General features: G+C 43.1%; 1 protein-coding gene across 2 annotated transcripts in view; it reads right to left on the bottom strand.

The window, feature by feature from the left end:
• The window catches only part of LOC120530791 (inactive dipeptidyl peptidase 10-like), an 898,875-nt gene that overhangs the window by 53,368 nt on the left and 824,513 nt on the right, over nucleotides 1-20,994 (bottom strand). For both annotated transcript variants that reach the window (XM_039755400.1, XM_039755402.1), the window contains exon 16: nucleotides 12,114-12,235. In XM_039755400.1, coding sequence (XP_039611334.1) covers nucleotides 12,114-12,235 — 122 coding nt within the window. The remainder of the gene's footprint in view (nucleotides 1-12,113; nucleotides 12,236-20,994) is intronic.

Genomic DNA, 20,994 nt, shown 5'->3' with positions numbered 1-20,994 from the left:
CAGGACATACGTACACACAGATAAAACCTCTTATGTGGCCCTGCTACAGTCTTACTTTATAACAGATGACAGTTCCTCACAATAATGTGTCCCATGTAGAATTGTATCTCATAAAACAACCAAGCAGTGCTCATCAGCCACTTGTAGATCGGTGTCATCGTTCAAGTCAGACCAGCTCACCAACCCAACTGAAGACACAGTACTCCACAGTACTCTAGAACTGCCCTGCAACCCTATAAACCTAAACTAAACCTGTGTGATCAGAATTAAGTTCTTAGGAAGACCTCCTTGCAGCAAAATCAGAGCTGTAGATCTGCATCCTTTATCTTGTACAGGAATACATATTTTTAACACTGATTTATCAGACATAACTTGATTTTTTTTTTTACATATTCAGTATTATCCTAATTTTGGCCTGGTGGCTTAGCCAATGATGAGTGTCTCATGTGCAGGTCAGAGAGCCTCCTCACAGGCCCAGTCGAGTGATGTAATAACCCACCGTGATGAGAGAGGGCGCTATCGCTAACTCAGTCATCCTCTTCTTTCTCTATACTGCTGAGAAGCCACCCAGTCAGGGCAACTAACCCCACCCCTTTTGGTTCAGTTGCCACAGAAACAGAATGAGTGCATCATTTCTGGCTCGAGTGTCCCACCAGATGGAGCTCCGCTATAGTGATCTGACTTTGGCTCTCCAGCGTAACAACTTTTTCTTTTGTTGCCTTGATTAACGCATATAACAGGAAGTATGTCGATGGGTGTTTTGTTTGGTATGGTGGACTGGCACACCCAGTCTTTCCAAGAAGTGTCGCTGTTCTTCCCGCACTTGGCCATATGAGCATTAAGTTTGAAAAGCTCTGTGAGTTCACTGAAAATGTGGCAGAACGGTAGCAGACACTAGAGTATTTTCTCACTCATTACTCTATTGCTTAGTTGATTAGTTTCAGTTTGTTCAATTAAGTAAACTCAATTTAAATAATGTCCATATTACCCGCTGATTTCCTGTTAGTGGAAAATCCTTGTCTGTATATCATTTTCAAGAACAGATTGAAAGTTTTTAGGACACGGATTGGAAGGCCAAACTTGTCTGTGATCTTTAGATGGCAGGGGGACCTCTGCATTACCTCAACTGCCTGTGCTCATATCTCCCTATTTTAAAAGAAAATCTTAAGATGAGACTATAGCCAAGAGATTTTTTCAAGTCCCGCAAGACTCTGGTCATGAGATTTTTTTCAAGACCCGTCCTTCTCTCAACCAATTTCAACAACGCCCACAGTCCTCTCACTTCTCATTCGTGTGGATGCATTTGCCAGACACAGTTCCTGTGCTCTCAGCTCTTATAAATTTTCCTCACTTTAAGTTCCCAATAGAAGAAGATTTAATATGTCAAAATCTTATTGAAGAATTTCATCCTGAAGGGTTATCAACAGAAGAAATAAATAGACGGGTAATCCTAGCACCAAGAAACGATGAAGTCAAACAAACTAACGTGAAAATTGTCGATCAGTTACACTGCAAATTGGTTAAATACGTATCAATAGACTCTGCTGAAACAGTTGGTGGTGATCATGCAGAAGATGAAAACATCAACTTATAATATCCTGAAGAATATCTACAACCATTAACACTGTCTGGTCTTCCACCGGCCGAATTACTGTTGAAAGAAGGATGTATCGTAATGTTATTGTGTAATTTATGTATGGGTGATGGGCTATGCAATAGGACAAGATGTAGCATTTTAATAGGCGACAAGAAAGGTAATGTAGTACATCTTCTGCGGATAGCATTAGACACCAAAGGTTATCTTGATATGCCATTCGTATTAAAGCATTTACAGTTTCCCTTTAGAATAGCTTTTGCTATGACAATTAACAAATCACAGGGACAAACATTCGAAAAAGTCGGTTTATTTATTAGAGAGGAAGAAACGATATTCACTCACGGGCAGTTATACGTTGCATTGTCATGATGTAAGTCAAAACACAGAATCAAAATTCAATGTGATATTGACAAAAAGTTAATTCAAAAAATAGTTTTACAGTAAAAGTGTAAGTTTAAAAAGTATTTGCGTGTTAATTTCAAAGCCAAACAGAACAAAATCGTATAACGCAACAAATATTTCTAACGAAGCATGGAATATAATTTTCTTTCAATTCATTCCGTTTTACTGTTGTGCTGTACACTGAGTGCAGGATGTTTTCCACAGTAGGTGACCTTTCTGGAGCCGTAGGGACAGACTGAACAGATGACAGAGGACACCACAAAGCTGGTCTGTACAGGCCTTAACATCTTCAGGACCGTCTCCATCTGGTACCGCAGATTTTCCTGTGTGTATCTTCTTCAGTTGTCTCCATACTTGGTCTTCAGTTACGAACAGCTGACACTGATGTTAGGAGGTGGATTCATCACTGGCTATTCCAGGGTTGTTGAAGTAGTAGGGATGGTGTTGGAGGACTATTTGAAGAAGGTGGCAGTAGGAGGGTAAAATCTCTTAAAAAATTGGTTAAGAATGTTAGCTTGGTCCACATCCCCTACTGGCACATGAGCCATGGATTACTTAAGTCCTGTAATAATGCCCAATCCATTCCATCCATCCATCCATCAACTTCCACTTATCTGAGATCGGGTCACGCTGGGGCATCAACTTGAGCAGAGATGCCCAGACTTCCCTCTCCCCGGCCACTTCTTCCAGCTCTTCCGTTGGAATCCCGAGGCGTTCCCAGACCAGCCGGGAGACATAGTCCCTCCAGCGTGTCCTGGGTCTTCCCTGGGGCCGCCTCCCCAGTTGGATGTGCCCGGAACACCTCACCAGGGAGGCATCCAGGAGTAATCCTGATCAGATGCCCGAGCCACCTCATCTGACTCCTCTCGCTGTGGAGAAGCAGCGGCTTTACTCTGAGCCCCTCCCAGATGACTGAGCTTCTCACCTTATCTTTAAGGGAAAGCCCAGACACCCTGCAGAGGAAGCTCATTTCAGCCGCTTGTATTCTCGTTCTTTCGGTCACTACCCATAGCTCATGACCATAGGTGAGGGTAGGAACATAGATCCATACCAGACATCCTTTGTGTTATTCTTAGATACCATATAGTAACGGAATAGTCAAAATGACAGCTATCATAGCAAATAGAAGCACTTCTCAAACACGTGGAGCCAAGTAGCTGTCTCTTCTGTTACTGCACTCATTAAATAAGCATGTGAATCATTAAGCTTCAATTACATTGTGCATTTGAGCTCACGGCAACTAAATCATTTTATTTTCTCTCAGCAGCAATTTTTTTTTCATTCAGTTTCAATGGCTCTCTCCCTCTCCCTAGTGGAGGTTTATTCTGCATGGACCGGTGGAATTGGGAGCAGGTGTGTTAGGAAGCAGCCCTTTACAGCGGTGGATTTTGCCATCATGCACTGCAAACTTTTTATTGCGTTGTCCCCAGGTGTGTGTTATCGTTTGAGAGTTACATCTGGTCCCTTGAAACTAACCACACACACACACACACACACACACACACACACACACACACACACAAAACATGTGGACAATAAAGTATTACATATCATTGCAATGAAAACCAAAGAATACTCGACATAGAAATGGTAAGAACAAGATGGGACTCGGATGCCAGGATATTAGCCATCTGTGAAGCATCAAGCTAACTACCGTATATACCCACGTATAAGTCGAGCCTTGAAACCCGAAAAATTTACAAAAAATCAGACCCCGATTTATACGCCTGTTCAAAAATGTGACACTTACATTTCATTTTTTTTTACATCTTCTTGCCTCCTCCAATCTTGCATCGGTTTCTCAGACGCATCAAATTTTGTTGCAGCAGCGCATTTAAACAATTTATTTCGCCACTTCAATAATTTTTAATTTAAAACCGGCTTCATATTTTCTTCTGTTCGAACACTCCATCGTAGATAAGGGATGCTCTAACGATAAAAGTGTGTGAGGGTGTGAGATACAAAAAACACAAAACATTAAAAATGTCGCTTCGGAATAGTTCAGGTATTACCATGTGGTCACATACGCACAATACACAGAAAAAAAAGGCCGCGTGCTCAGTGGTTACTCTCTCAGGTGGGCGTTAGCATATCATAATCTCTTGCACCAATAGTGTAAGTTTTCCGCATTCGACTTATACAACCGACATTGTAAAATACCAAAAATTATACCGTAAAATCAAGTCCCGATTTATCCGCGAGTATATACGGTACTTCACCACAATGTTGCTCCAGTAAGACTATTTGACCTCATCTTCTAGCTTCAATAATTAAAATGACTTTTCTTCCAGATCATGAAAAGCAACATACTATACGTAGGCAGCCGTAGTTTAAGGTCACTTGCCTTGGAATTTAAGCTTTAAACCTTCATTCACTTGTCACGCACGTGCGATTGGGAGACAGCTAAAGGACCTAAATCAGTGGTGGCGAACCTATGGCACGCATGCCAAATGGGGCACTCAGAGCCCTGTTTGTGGGGACGCGCGCCGTCACCCCAGCACAGAGTTCGTTACTATAAAGCCAGAGGGATGCGAGACCGGGCTGCTCCCCTCCCAGCTCCCCCTCTCACGCCGGAGGACTTTTCTCACATCACCCGCCCCTCTGCCCAGCAGCCCAATGGGAGCGCTTCCTCCCTCTCCTGTCTGGGGTAAGGCGGGCGGCTGACATGCGGCGTGAGGGTGCGGCACGGACTGCAGCCTGTTGAGTTTGTGATTCCCGTGGTGGGGTTGGAGGGGATGTGGTATAGCGGGTCCACGGCTCAAAATTGAAAAGGACCGTTTTAATAGATAATCACCGCACTCGCGGCTTAGAGGGGGTTATGGTAATGTGGCCGGAGCGGTTCCCGGGAGCTTTGTGATGCGGGCGATCCTCGCTTAAGTGCACAGGTGAGGAGTCGTCCGCATCTGTAATTGTTTCCGGGAGCTGCTAATCGCCACATCTGATCCACGACCCCGTAATATAGAAGAGAAGCACGAGGCGGATGGAAAGGGGAAAAGAGAGCGAGAGAGAGAGTTGGGGGACACGGAAACAGGAACGGAGGTTAATGGGGAAGACCTGCGGGAAACACTTAAGAAGATAGAAGGGATGACAAAGGACAGCACAGTTAGTTCTGAAAATGAAATCCTTAAAGTGTGGAATTCTCTGCCAAATAATTTTAAGTCAGTGAAGGCACTTGAGATTGCTTTCCTTACTTTGTTTGGAACATCTTATGCTTGTGAGCAGCTGTTTTCAGCTTTGAATTAAATCAAATCTGACACCAGAAACAGACTAACAGATGACCTGAGTGCTGCATGTGTTGCTCTCAGTCTTACAAAGTATGAGCCAAGGTTAGACAAATTATCAGCATGCATACAACAGCAAAAATCACATTCATTTTTCAAAAGCACACCAAATGCAAACTTTTACCTTTCAACAAAAAGTTGTTTGTATCATTGAAAGCTCTGTTATGTTTTATTTTAAGACAAAAGATGTTAATGTATGAGTTGTTTTTCTAAACAAAAAGCTCAGTAGATAGATAGATAGATAGATAGATAGATAGATAGATAGATAGATAGATAGATAGATAGATAGATAGATAGATAGATAGATAGATAGATAGATAGATAGATAGATAGATACTTTATTAATCCTAAGGGGAAATTCACATACTCCAGCAGCAGCAGCATACTGATAAATAACAATATTAAATTAGAGTGATAACAATGTAGTGCAAGTTAAAAAATGCAAGGTGGAGAGTGTGAGGCAGGTATAACAGACAATAACTTTGTATGATGTTAACGTTTACCCCACCAGGGTGGAATTGAAGAATCGCATAGTGGGGGGTCTCCTTAGTCTGTCAGTGGAGCAGGACGGTGACAGCAGTCTGTGATGAAGCTGCTCCTCTGTCTGGAGATGATCCTGTTCAGTGGATGCAGTGGATTCTCCATGACTGGCAGGAGTCTGCTCAGTGCCCGTCGCTCTGCCACGGATGTCAAACTGTCCAGGTCTGTGCCTACAACAGAGCCTGCCTTCCTCACCAGTTTGTCCAGGCGAGAGGTGTTCCTCTTCTTTATGCTGCCTCCCCAGCACACCACCACAACCGTCTGATAGAACATCTGCAGCATCTTATTGCAGTTGTTGAAGGACGCCAGCTTTCTAAGGAAGTATAGTCGGCTCTGTCCTCTCTTACACAGACCATCAGTATTGGCAGTCCAGTCCAATTTATCATCCAGCTGCCCTCTCAGGTATTTATAGGTCTGCACCCTCTGCACAGTCACCTCTGATGATCACGGGGTCCATGAGGAGCCTGGGCATCCTAAAATCCACCACCAGCTCCTTTGGTTTTGCTGGTGTTCAGTTTTAGGTGGTATTCAGGTTAAATTGCCATGTTGGCACTTTGCAATAAATAAATTGATTTTGGGTTGCAGTTTGGGCACTCGGTTTCTAAAAGGTTCGCCATCACTGACCTAAATGATTGTTATTCCAAGCCAGACCAGGGGGTGGCGGGGTGCGCTGACTGTCTCTCTCAGTCTCTTATAGACCATCCATGGGAAATCCCAGAGGGTTCTGGTGCCACTGATGATGTCACTTCTGGTTTTCCTGTTACCACCGATGACGTCACTTCCGGCGCACCTGATGATGCCACGTCCGGTTCCGGTCACCATTGATGACATCACTTCCTTTGCTTGGCATATAAAGTTGCCATCTTAACGCAATCATTCACTTCTGTTTTGGACTCGGTTTCTGTGAACATTTCACTCAATTTTGCAGCCTTGGAACAATATACGGGCGACTGCCCCAAACCTTTGTGATGTCTTTGACTCATTCTTGTGACACACTACACATCCCACTGAATGTGTTTTGCAGAAAGGGTAAAAATGCTGTTTTTTTTTCTTTTTTTTTTCATTTTATAATCATTGATGCAAATCCCATTTGAACAGAAGCACACAAATAAATAAATATTATTCTGCCCTCCCGTAAAATAGACATGCTAAGATATTGATGTGCTATTGATCATATTTTGCTGTACATGAGAATGCCAGCATTATCATATTGTGAATTCAGCATTCAATTAATGCTTGGCTATAGGCTGGTTAAATATAAAGGGATGCCTAAAATTGTCTTGTGCAAGCAGAGTGCGTGTCAATAGCATTGAATAACAAGCAGAGAATTTGCCTGAGCTGTTGAATTCCCCATCCGTGCTAATTAGAGCTCTTAGCTAGCAGTTTTCCAAAATGTATTCCTGATGAAATGCAGAGGAGCAAAACAGAGAATTCGCCATGGGCACCGTCAAGCAAACTTGGTGTTGAGGGGATGACTCAGCGTGTGGTCATTGCTCAGCAGAACCCTTCAGCTGAAAACAGTGCTCTGACTCTTTTTCTTCTTCTTAAAGAGTGGGTTGGGGTTTCATTTAATTTAATAGTTATATTTTGAGGTGGCATGGTGGCACAGTTATATCAATGCTGCTTCTCAGTAAAGCCTAGTTAGTAATTTGGATGGAAGACCATCTAAGAAAACGCTTGGGCTCCTCCTGGAGAAGGTTTTGGTGAGGCCGGTAGGGGACTCTTACCCTGTGGTCTGAATGTGGATCCCGATGCCCCAGTGATGTGATGGGGACACTGTGCTGTAAAAATGGCACCGCCCTTCAGAAGAGACGTAAAACCAAAGTCCTGGCTTTCTGTGGTCATTAAAGATCCCTGGGCATCCTTTGTAAAGGGTAGAGTGTATCTCGATATCCTGGCTAAATTACCCACCATGACTTAGTCACTCTGACGCCCTAACCATCCCCTGTCTCTAATTAGCTATCTCCCTCACCACTCCACCACCTACTAGCTCATGTGTGGTGAGCATACTGGTGAAAAAATGGTTGCCTTCACATCACCCAGGTCGACGCTACGCTTTAGTGGTGGTTGAAGTAGCTCCTCACTCACTATGGAAAGCACTTTGGAAAAACTAATCTGGATGAAGTGCCAGTTCATCACAAGCCACACTAACATACACACCTGTGCTCACCAACATGGTGCCAGTTTTGAGTTGCAAATACCACTAAACTGCACAGCTTGGGGAAAAACCTGACAAAAAATCATGAAAACACAGTAGGAACAAAAAACACCAAAGAGACAAAGTCTGGGCCACCATGCCACCTGCTTCACATTCATACTGTCCGTATTTACATATTTTTTTTTAAACAGGCCATTCGGCCCAACAAAGCTTCCCATCTACTTAATTCTTCTATAATAACATCAAGTGAAGTTTTCAAAGCCCCTGAAGTAATGCGGTCTACCACACTACCTGGTCACTTATTCCATATGTCTGTGGTTCTGTGTGAAGTAAAACTTCTTAATGTTTCGGCGAAAATTACCCTTAACAAGTTTCCAACTGCTTCCCCGTGTTCTTGATGAACTCATTTTAAAGTCACCGTCTCGATCCACTGGACTAATTCCCTTCATAATTTTAAACAATTCAATCATGTCACCTCTTAATCTTCTTTTGCTTAAATTGTAAAGGCTCAGCTCTTTTAATCTTTCCTCATAATTCAACCCCTGGAATCAGCCTCGTAGCTGTTATGTCCTTTTTGTAGCCAGCAGACTAAAACTGCACCCGGTACTCCAGACGAGGCCTCACCAGTGGATTATAAAGCTTGAGCAGAACCTCCTTGGACTTGCACTCCACACATCAATATATATAACCTGACATTCGGTTAGCCTTCTTAACGGCTTCTGAAGACTGTCTGGAAGTTGATAGTGTCCTGAATCTTTTAATTTATCCTCATATCTCATCCCCTGTAATCCTGGAATTAGCCTTGTCTCTCTTCTCAGGACTTTTTCTAGCTCTGTTATGTCTTTTTTGTAGCCTGGAGACTAAAACTGCATCCAGTACTTCAGAGGAGGCGTCACCAGTGTGTTATAAAGCCTGAGCAGAATCTCCTGTGGCTTGTACTCCACACATCAAGGCGCCATATAACCTGACATTCTGTTAGCCTTCTTAATGGCTTCTGAACACTGTCTGCAACTTGATAGTTGAGTCCACTGTGACTCGTAAGTACTTTAATCTTTCCTTATAACTCATCTCCTGTAGTCCTGGACTCAGCCTGGTTGCTCTTCTCTGGACTTTTTCTAGCGTTGTCTTTTTGTAGCCTGGGGTCTAAAACTGCACCCAGTACTCCAGACGAGGCCTCACTAGCACATTATAAAGGTTGAGCAGAACCTCCTGTGACTTGTACTCCACACATCAAGGCGCTATATAACCTGACATTCTGTTAGCCTCCTTCATGTCTTCTGAACTCTGTCTGGTAGTTGACAGTGTCGAGTTCACTACGACTCCTAAATCCTTTAATCTTTCTTCATAACTCATCCTCTGTAGCCCTGGAATCAGTCTAGTCGCTCTTCTCTCGTATTTTCTAGTGCTGTTATGTCCTTTTTTGTAGTCTGGAGATCAAAACTGCACCCAGTACTCCAGACGAGGCCTCACTAATGCATTATAAAGGTTGAGCAGAACCTCCTGTTACTTGTACTCCACGCATAAAGGCGCTATATAACCTGACATTCTGTTAGCAATCTTAATGGCTTCTGAACACTGACAGTTTCGAGTCCACTATGACTCCTAAATCCTTTAATCTTTCTTCATAACTCATCTCCTGTAGCCCTGGAATCAGCCTAGTCGCTCTTCTTTTGTATATTCTAGTGCTGTTATGTCCTTTTTGTAGTCTAGAGACCAAAACTGCACCCAGTACTCCAGACGAGGCCTCACTAATGCATTATAAGAGTTGAGCAGAACCTCCTGTGACTTGTACTCCACACATCAGGGCGCTATATAACCTTACATTCTGTTAGCCTACTACTTGGCTTCTGAATAGTGGTTGACAGAATCGAGTTCACTACGACTCCTAACTCCTAACTTCATAACTCATCTCCTGTAGTCCTGGACACAAGCCTGGTTGTTCTTCTCTGGACTTTTTCCAGCAGAGCAGTCGCTCTTCTCTTGTATATTCTAGCACTGTTATGTCCTTTTTGTAGTCTGGAGACCAAAACTGCACCCAGTACTCCAGACGAGGCCTCACTAATGCATTATAAGAGTTGAGCAGAACCTCCTGTGACTTGTACTCCACACATCAGGGCGCTATATAACCTTACATTCTGTTAGCCTACTACTTGGCTTCTGAATAGTGGTTGACAGAATCGAGTTCACTACGACTCCTAACTCCTAACTTCATAACTCATCTCCTGTAGTCCTGGACACAAGCCTGGTTGTTCTTCTCTGGACTTTTTCCAGCAGAGCAGTCGCTCTTCTCTTGTATATTCTAGTGCTGTTATGTCCTTTTTGTAGTCTGGAGACCAAAACTGCACCCAGTACTCCAGACGAGGCCTCACCAGTGTGCTATAAAGCTTGATTTCATTTTCATCAGTTCCCAAAAACAAAATCACAGTGCTATTTGAGATGTTACAGACGGAGAAATATTTGTATCAAAAAAATAAAAATGAAGACAAAAAATGTATTGCAAAAAGTGTCAATATATACAATTTACCAAAATAACACATGAGACTAAATGTCTCACTTAATCCATCCATTTTCTAACATACTGAATCCGAACACAGGGTCACGGGGGTCTGCTGGAGCCAATCCCAGCCAACACAGGGCACAAGGCAGGAACCAACCCAGAACAGGACACACACAAACACCAAGCACACACTAGGGCCAATTTAGAATCGCCAATCCACCTAACCTGCATGTCTCTGGACTGTGGGAGGAAACCCACGCAGACACAGGGAGAACATGCAAACTCCACGCAGGGAGGAGCCGGAAGTGAACCCAGGTCTCCTAGCTGCGAGGCAGCAGCGCTACCACTGCGCCACCATGCCCCCCATCTCACTTAATGTATCTATGTAATTGTTTCTTCATTTAATCATTTCAGTGACACCACAGGCTGTGAGGTAATATTTCAGACAAAATTAAATAAACAGATAAATGTATGCACAAATAAAGAAAAGTTCTGTGATATGTGACAATAAATAAATAATAACAACATGAAATGTGAGTGTAAATAATTAAATGGTTCATGAGATATATTTTCACACATACATACAGACGCACACACACACACATCGACAGACATTATGTTAGAAATAGTCAAATCACGCTTAAGGATTTCAAAAAAGTGTAAATCCACTGAGAAGGCAAAATCAAATTTTCTAACATTTAGGTGACTGACAACCAAGGCCCAAACCCAAAGTGGTGTCATATTAAAATTAGCCGCTCATCAATATGACGGCACATATTTTCTTCCATCCATTCATCTGTTTTTCAATCCACTTCTCCAGTTTGAGGTCCCAGGTAACATCTGGCTGTCCTGGAAGAAGCAAATCTGGATGGAGTGCCAGTCCATGACAAGCTACACTCACATGCACACCCCTGCTCACCGTCATGATACTAGTTGTTGAGTTGCCAGTAACACTAAACTGCACTGCTTGGGGAAACACCCGACTAAAATACAAAAAAAGGTAAAGGAAAAAGTTTAACCCCATTACAAAACTTGCTGCTGTATCACAAATGGAAAAATGGAAAAAAAGGTACAGAACAGGAATACAATGACAACAACGTGTTTCGTGTGTAGCCCAAAAATCACACACGGAATGCCTCAATTGGCCTGGTTTTTAACAGATAAGCCTTGACTACCTAAGAAGGCAAAAACAAAATTGGAAAAGACAACTCAAAGAGACAGACTCCCCTTCCAGGTAGGTTGGGCATACAACGAGAGTCAAAAACTGGGGTAAATACAACACACAAAACAAAACACCTCTGATCTTGACGGAGCTGGATGGCCAATCTGTCATGGCCATCTCAAGAATACAACACTACTTTCTTCTTGCACCGCGCTCCTCACCAAGTGCAGGGGCAGAGTGCCATGACAATTATGAACGAAAAGTGCAAGAATAGATGATACCACTCACTAAATGCAGAACTATCACACATAAGAATACAAATTTGTTCAAATAAATCAAAAACAAAGTAGAAAGTAATTAACATAAATTAAAACAACAGTATCTGTCCATCAGTTAACCTGTTTCAACAATGCATTCTCCATTATAAAGAAGATCTCACCGTATGAATGACAAACAGGAGATCATTATCATCTTACCTTGACAATGCAGAATGAAGTGCTGATTGTTGGGGCTGATGTCTGCATTGAAGTAGGAACATCGAGGCTGGTTGAATTCACAGGTCAGACAGTGGCGAGGAAAAAGGCCAACTGTGGAAACGCTAGGAAAAAAAAAATATGTATTCAAATTATGTAATGTATCTACCAGTATATCTATACTAATAAAAGGCAAAGCCCTGACTGACTGACTGACTGACTGACTGACTCACTCACTCACTCACTCACTCACTCACTCACCACTAATTCTCCAACTTCCCGTGTAGGTAGAAGGCTGACATTTTGCAGGCTCATTCTTTACAACTTACTTGCAAAAGTTGGGCAGGTTTCATTTCGAAATTCTAAGCGTAACGGTCATAACTGGAATGTATTTTCATCCATATACTGTACTATAATAGACTGCAGCTCGATAGCCATGGGAGGCGGAGTTTCGTATTAAAGCATTTAACCAATCACATTTTAGCCATCATTTGTTGCCAGGCAGGGAGGCTTTCACAATCCGTTGTGCAGGCACTCTAACACAGAATAAATGTCAATTAACCTGTTGCTTCAATCAATCAGATTTTGAGTTGGTGTCAGTAGGGCCCTCAAGCAGGCGTACGGCAACATCACCGTATTCAGACCCATTGATTGGATAGAAGCCGATATGAGGAACTCTACGAGGCCACTGAACGCACCGAAAACGCTCCGAGCGAAAGATCGTCGCATGCACTAAGGCCAAATCCATGGCAGGATTCTGGACAATATTATTTGCCAGACACAGACCAGATTTCAAGACCACGAAAACCTGATGTTGGTCATGCTCCTTGAGCCCCAGAAGTTTCGGGAATACAAGAAAAATTTCACACATGCAGCCTTCTTCAGTTTAACACAAGAGCCACGGAGCACTTTTTGATCTGTCTCGGCTAAAAACAGAACTGACTGTAATGTATGCCATCGATGATTTTTTAGGAAAATCTCCCACTGATCTCCTTGACTTCCTTCATCAGAAAAATCTGAATGAGAGCATGGGGCGGCTGTTCACATTGGTATATTTGGCGGTGAGCATTCCCGTGTACACTGCTTCTGTCGAGCGGATATTTTCAGCCCTAAAGCGAATTCAAACTTATGCCAGAAATACCATAGGGCGCGTTCGCCTTTCAGCATTAGCTTCAAATGAGATAGAAAGGTACTTTTTGATGGAACTGAAGCACACGGATAATCTGTACGACAGAGTAATTGAACTGTTTTTGAGGAAAGAGAGGAGGATGGATTTTGTTTACAAATAATCTGAATTTTTGGTGAGTAAAATGTTGCGATTTTCCTAAATAATATTGCAAGTTTATGAGTTATTATTGATGTTTTTTATGTGATGTCACGGCTGTGGCTGCAGTAGAAAGGAACTTATCTTCTATATAATAACACACTAAGGTCTATGTGTATGTCCGGTCTCAGAGAGCAGTATGATTGGTCAGCTTAGAGGAGTAAAGGAATAAGAGGCACACTGAGAGTAACCCTCAAAGAATATAAGAGGACACAAGGCGAGAAAGGCACCTCAAAATGAGCGAGTCTGAGAAGCAAGGCTTTATGGGAAATGCGATCAAGAGAGGAAACATCATTGCCATTCCTCGGTCCGAGGATTTCTTCCTCTCCTTTGGCCACATTGATGGCTTAACTCCTGTTTGGTCATATATATATATATTGTGGTCCCCGGCCGGGACGCCCAGGAGGACCAGAGGAGGGCTTGTGCCTCCTCCAGACCTTGAGGGGGCATCCGCCCTGGTTATGTTGGGGGCTTCGGGTAAAGGGCATGGAAGCCCAGCCCTGTAGGGACCCGTGGCCACCAGTGCCTACATATCCGGAGAGCCCAGCACTTCCGCCACACCAGGAAGTGCTGGGGGGAAGACTTTGGGAGACACCTGGAGAGCTGCCGGGAGGACAGCCGGCACTTCCGCCACGCTGGGGCGTGGCCAAGGGAGGAATGCCGGGAACACCTGGTGCTCATCCGGGAGCTGGATATAAGGGGCCGCCTCCCTGCAGTCATTGGCAGAAGTCGGGTGGAAGAGGACAGAGCTGGAGTGAGGACTGGAGGCGGCCAGGAAAGAAAGGCACAGAGACTGTGAGGCCTGGATTTGGGGGAATCGGTGCAAGAGGCACTGGGGTGTGAGTGCACAGTTTTGTAAATATTTGTAAATAAACAGTGTGTTGGGTGATGAACAACATGTCTTCCTGTCTGTATCCGGGCCAGCGTCCACAATATATATATATATATATATATATATATATAGAGCACTAAGACATCACTCTGTCTGTCTGGTGTCTGTGCCATTGCTGGGTGTAATGTCATCTAGCATCCACAAGAGGGTGGGAAACGACTGATGAACAAAATTAAGTGGCAAGCATAAAATAGTAAACCATTTGGCATATGTGTGTGTTCAGGCATTATGCCATCCACAACAGTGCACACACTCATATATACAGTATATACACATATATATTGTGGTCTATGTCCGGAATGTCATCCCGGCCAATACCCCCAGGCCGCCAGATGGAGCCCTCCCTGCAGCATGGAAGTGCCCCTAAGACCAGCAGGGAATTCTGGACAGTGGAGTTTTCATCCACAGCTCTGCTGGATACCACAGGGGCCGCTAGATGAATCTGCAGGGAGGAGCAAAGAATATTATTTGCCCTATGCCCTGGAAGTACGTCCGGGTCACATGGACAAGGGGAATGATGTGCTTCCGGGGTGAAGAAAAAGGATTTTCATCTGACCCGGAAGTGTTCCTAGTCACGTGGACAGAGAGGGTGAAACAATTCCGGGTCGAGGACTATAAAGGACTGTGGGAAATCCCCAGACGTTGAGCTGAGCTGGGTGGAAAGGTAGCAACGCGTCTGGGAGTGTGGAGGATTGATTATTGTAGAGTATTGTGTTATTTAATGAGTATTGTGGAGAGGAGGGTGCTTTGTGCACTTTCTGTTAATAAAAAGTCAACTATTTGGACTTTTATCTGGTGTCTGGCGTCTTGGACAAGGGTTCAAGGGAGCGATAGCAAAACCAATCTGTCACAATATATATAAACTTACAGTATATAGTGACCTGTAGTGGGTATTGCAACACACCAAATCCCCAGACACAACTGCACAATACAGTCCTTGGTTCAAATAAAAATGATTTGTTTCACACAATACCTCCAAAGAGCTTTATTTTCCTCCTTTCCAGGGCACATAACAAAAGCAATACGTTTCTCCTTCTACACCTCCCATGAAGTCTCATTCACCACCTCCCAACTCTAACTTCTCAGTGGACAGAGGTGGCCCCTTTTATGCCAGACCTACAAATATGTCTGTTGTTAAGGAGGGGTGAAAGTAGGGACAGCCCTCCTCAGCAGTTCTGCCCTGGTTGGCCCCCAGGGAACCCAGCAGAGCTGCACCTATATGCCCTGCATACATCCTTATATGCCCTGCACGTACTCTTAGAGATGCAGTCCCCCTGTTGTTCCACTACACTGGCCTCCCTGCCAAGTAAGTGTACAGGGCTTATCTCGGCTAGGATGTCAGCCCGACACTGCCACCCATCAAATTACATATTGTCACACACGTGTGCTTGGGAGTTAACCGAAGGGACCAGAAAACACCAATCCCACACCAGGCAAGAGGGCAGCAGGTTGTGCTAAACCTCTGTATTTTCTCTCAGCAGACCAAAAAAGAGAAGTGCTTCCTGCCCCGGCCCTGAGGACGTCACTTCCTGGGAACAGACTATAAAAATCCATCATCCTTCATATCTAATCTTTTCTACTTTGGACTCAAACCTGTACACATTGTGCTCAACTAAAAGCCTTTGGCAGCTAGGGAAACTATACGGGTGGCTGCCCCAAACCTTTTGTTGTGTGTCTAGTTGTTTATTTCACATTGGTGCAGTCGGCAGGATGGCCTCCTTTACAAAACAGGAGACGGACCCTAGAAGAGCCTGGACACACCAGTCGAATAACTGACCACTGAGAAGACAGGTGGGTGGGAAATTATCAGTCCCACATTCCCGCTGGGGGGTCAGTTGGTATTGGTGGGGGGAACCCGAGGTCCGCTTCAACCCAAGGGGCTGCTAAAGTACCTGGGGCATATGGACGAAGGGCATACGGATAGGGCCGAGCTAACAAAGGAACACACTGGGGACTGAGTATGGGCCCCCAGGTGAATGGACCACTCCACAGGCCCCCACAAAGGGAAAAACTCTTAATAAATGTGGGAGTACCCTAGGCTGGAAGGTAAGGAGAGTGATGCAGTGGTAGTTCAGTTCCCAGCTGCCGACTGCCTTCCAGGCCACACAATTATGGACTAAAGTCGGCTGCTGGTCAAAACCAGACCTCAATAGAACTCGACAAATAGTCAAGCAAGTGGCGTGTGCACTACTGCTCAGAACCTGCCACCTCCCGGTCTGATGTGGGATTGGCATTACCTGGTCCCTTTGGTTGACTCGCAAGTGCATGTGTGTGACAATAGATATATGTCACGCATGAGCATTAAAGAGTCACCCTCCAAGTTTCTCCCAGGTATGTGTTACCACCCTGAGCTGAGAGGGGGCGCGCCGCTAACTGTCTTGTATTCTTCTTCCTCCACAGTACAGAAAAACTGACCAGTGAGGGCACCAACTCTGCCCCTTCTGTTTCATGGGCCATAAAAATGGACAGGAAAGAGTCATCACTTCTTGTCCAAGCAATCTAAGCAAAACAGTTCCGCAGCCTACTTATAAACGACAAAGTCATTCAGACTAACCTTGCCGGAGTGCTAGAACAGGCCCTCAATCACAGATACAGCTCTACTTCAAAGCTGACTTCCTTTGAGCACTTCTAACTTAACTTATTTTGTTATTGTGCTGTGTCGTGCCTGGAAATGATCTTGGATGTTGTTAGAGAAACATTAAGCATATCAGGGATTTAAACAGTTGGGTGCAGAATAGCAGAAATGTCTGATGTAACATCTTCACACATAAATCATTTCTGGAGAGTTTAAACCCATTAAAGACAAGGACAGACTTAACTATACCTGAATGGCAGCAGAGCACTGCTCAGATGGTCCCAGTGAGACCTATTAGGGCATATTGCATTTTAAGCTCTTTATACACGCTTTCTAATATAAAGGGAAATTTATAAAATATTTAAAGAGACAAAACATTATAAAATTATAGGTTTCTTTCATATACAGATTATTTTTGTGTATGTGTAGGTTTTAATTAGAGAACAATTACAACTTATGGAAAATATGTAGTAAACCTCGACTTTTGGAGTGTGACGAGGTTTCCAATGTATTGTAAAAAGAAGGACAAGTGGAATTAAGCCAACACCTACGCCCTAGTGTATTTTTCCACACATTACCCAAATATTAATAAAAATGTCAAAATTAAATTAAATATATTAAGCACTAAATATATATACAATTATTTATAAAAACAGCAACGCAAAGTTTTAATAAATATATGATACGTACGCTCCCGAATAACTCTACCCAGATGATACGTATATAGAGTCCAGAGCGTCTTACTGTAAATGGAGGGTGTGGATCCTGAAGTACAAACAACGATTACATGAACGAAAGATGTGATGGAATAGTCCTCTTTGTAAAATGCTGTAACGACTGACCCCTTTTCCCAGCCCGGCCACTACACTACCAAGTCTTTTGCTTTGGTTAGCCTGAAGACTCTCAAGATGATAACAAGCCGTACTCCTTACAAATTGTTCTTTATTCCCCTGACGCAGTGAAATAACAAGCAAATAGTAGACAGAAATGTAAAATTAAATGCGGATATATTGTAAGTGATAGAGTATATATACACACAAAGACATATTCAATACTATGTAAGTGCACACAAACCACCACTATCTCAATGACACCCATGAATATTTATATACAGTATATATATATACTAGATAGCCGACGCCCGCCGTAGCATATGGCGGTGTAAGAATAGGAACAGAAAACGGTGCGTTGCCTTTGTCAACCATTTGTGTCAAAAAATAACCCACTAATAGGAACAGGCAGTTGCCGGATCCCGGAATAGAGATGGCGTTGTACAAAAACCTGTCGCTACTGTCGTTCATTTTTTAACAAAGGATTAGGAAACAATCGTCACAGTATAAAAAAATAGCAAGGTGTATGGGAGGCCGCAGGCAGCGTGGGGTAGTGTTTGGAAGAGGACGAATAGGAATCGAGAAATGCCATGTCAGCTGCGTGTGGGCGGGACCAGTTTTGAAGAGGAAGGAATGCGGTGGTCTGAAGGAGGAATAGGAATCGAGAAAAGTGGCGTGGGGGTGTATGAGAGGCCACAGGCAGCGTGGGGTAGTGTTTGGAAGAGGACGAATAGGAATCGAGAAATGCCGTGTCGGCTGCGTGTGGGAGGGACCGGTTTTGAAGAGAAGCAGGACGAACTAGAAGAGAAATATATATAAGAGATATTATATACACGAGCACACAGATATTCAACAATACCAGTAATATTATTTACAAAAACCCTCCCTTGCTCCTAAACAATAAACAAATTGTCGCAGCACATTAACACGAACACAGATTGATAATAAACAGAAGATGAAATGTATATGATAAGTGAGTCCCAAAGCTGTATTGACGACTGGCTGATGTGATACCTCGCTTCCTCCCAACAATACAAAAACGACCTCACCGTATATGTCCTCAACAATGGTTGGTGTGACTCCAAACCCCAGGGTTTCCTTGCACAGGTAGCCATAAATGTTGATCCAGATCTTAAAAAAAGCAAGTAATGGAATGGCACAATAAACCGGATGATGGGTGAAAATGACTGTAAATAATGGCTCCTTCCTTCCCACAATCTTCATTCTCTTCCTCTCTCCTCGCTCCTCTTTCCTTTACGCTCCTCTAGTTTAAATAATCACGTGTAATTGGTGGAAAACAACAGGTAATTTCTGACTCTGGGTTGCGGACTCCCTTTATCATCCTTTCCTTTTATCTTACGGGGACAACATTTACTTATACACACATATCCTTCTATATAAAAGCGATCGGGATTGTCCTTCCATCCCGTGAGTGCTACGCAGGCGCGGAGTTTCACTCACACCCCATCTATTTTGCAATGCACGATGGGATTTGTAGTTTCGTTTTCCCAGGTAAAAGATGATTTTCTACTCCAGACTGTGCGATATCTGCTTCTTCTTTCTTACTATATAAAAGCGGTCGGGATTGTCCTTCCGTCCCGTGAGTGGAAAGCGTAGAGGTATTACGCTTATCACAGACTTACAACTTGCAGCTTGCGGTACGAAGCGACGCGATGTGAGCAGAGTTCTGGTGCTCCCAAAGTTCCCTTGCTTTTGTGCGTGATGCGCTGGAAAAATAGACAAAATGATGTCTCTGGAAATAATTAATGTTGATGGAGTACAAATGCCTCACCGCGTAGTAAATATCAGGGGGGTTTAAAAGGGCGACCTCAATATAGAAAAAAAGTTTAAATTTCATCACAAAAATGACAGAAACTACGAGTATTAAAGTAATACCGCTCAAATGCAATATAACCAAATTAATGAGTTTGTATAAAATATCAAATTGATCTACATATTTAATTGCCTTAAGAAGTTGTCAACTTAAAAGGTGGTCGCCATAAAAGGCAGGTCAGCCTAATAGCACAGCAAACGGGATAATGAAAACAAAACAAAACACAAATACTTATTATTATGTAGCACTCCAGAAAAGTAGATAATAAAACGCAGTCCTGCCACCAGTGTCCAGAAGTTGTGAAATCTTCTGAGGCGCACATCATTCACGTAGAACAATTGAAGATGGAAACAAGATATTAAAAGGGTTAAGTTTCCAGTAGATACAACTGCTTCCTTGTTGGCTTTTCCCATATTATCAAGACATCTCAGGTTTAACATTGAATGAAACAAGAGTGTAGTTTACTTTTTCTTCTTTCCTTGAATGATAGCCCAGTGGATAATGTTGCTAGCACACTCCATTTTGACCCCAGCTATGATGACTGCTGTATGCATTTGGTACAGTAAGTGTTCCTTGCTTATGTGTATCTCCCTAAAGTTCTCTAATGTCTTCCTGGAGTCCAAAGACATGCGTTTATTTGTCGTTTAATTGTTTAAATGTGTCTGACTCTCCATGATCTTGAGGGGCTTTAGCACATGAGGCCTTTCTATCATGAACTGCACTTCTTCAAGGTCCCTTCAGTGTCCCAGTAATGCTGCTTAGCTGTCATCATCATCTCCTTTTGCCTTCAATTTTCTCCAACATGAGAGTCTTCTCCGGGGTAAACGTGTCTTGTCATCTCATGCCAGAAACGTTTTGAGCTTTTCTTTGCACAAAGGAACACAAAGAACGATAGACACTTGGACTAAGCGACCAAGTGGTGTGGTAGACAGTAAAACTTTAGGGACTTTCAAAACTCGACTTAATGTTTTTTTAGAAGAAATAAGTAGATAGGACTAGCGAGCTTTGTCGGGCTGAATGGCCTGTTCTCGTCCAGAGTGTTCAACTTCTTGAAGATTCCAGTTTAGGCTGACTCTCAGGGGAAAGACAATCAATAATCAAACTAAACGATTTATGTTATATTTAATGGTCTTTTGCATTGCCCATCAGTTGTATTATTTCAAGTACTGATTTGTTGGATCTTCTGCATCACTGCTGACAACACCATAGCTTTTAAAAATATGGATCTTTTCTGATGAGGCGTCTCTGCTCTTTTGTTTCTTATCAAAATTTAACACAGCTGTCCTTCCCAAAAACTCGAATTATTTAATTTCATGGCTGCAGTCTCCATTTATAGAAATTTTGGAGCCAAGGAAAACCAATTTGGTAACTATTTCAGCTTCCTTTTCATTTAGTAGTAGTGAGAGTAGAGTAGCATAGATTTAAATTG

Source organism: Polypterus senegalus, chromosome 6 (assembly GCF_016835505.1).
Source record: "Polypterus senegalus isolate Bchr_013 chromosome 6, ASM1683550v1, whole genome shotgun sequence".
Classification (NCBI taxonomy): Eukaryota; Metazoa; Chordata; class Cladistia; order Polypteriformes; family Polypteridae; genus Polypterus; species Polypterus senegalus.
This window is presented reverse-complemented; position numbering and strand designations above follow the sequence as displayed.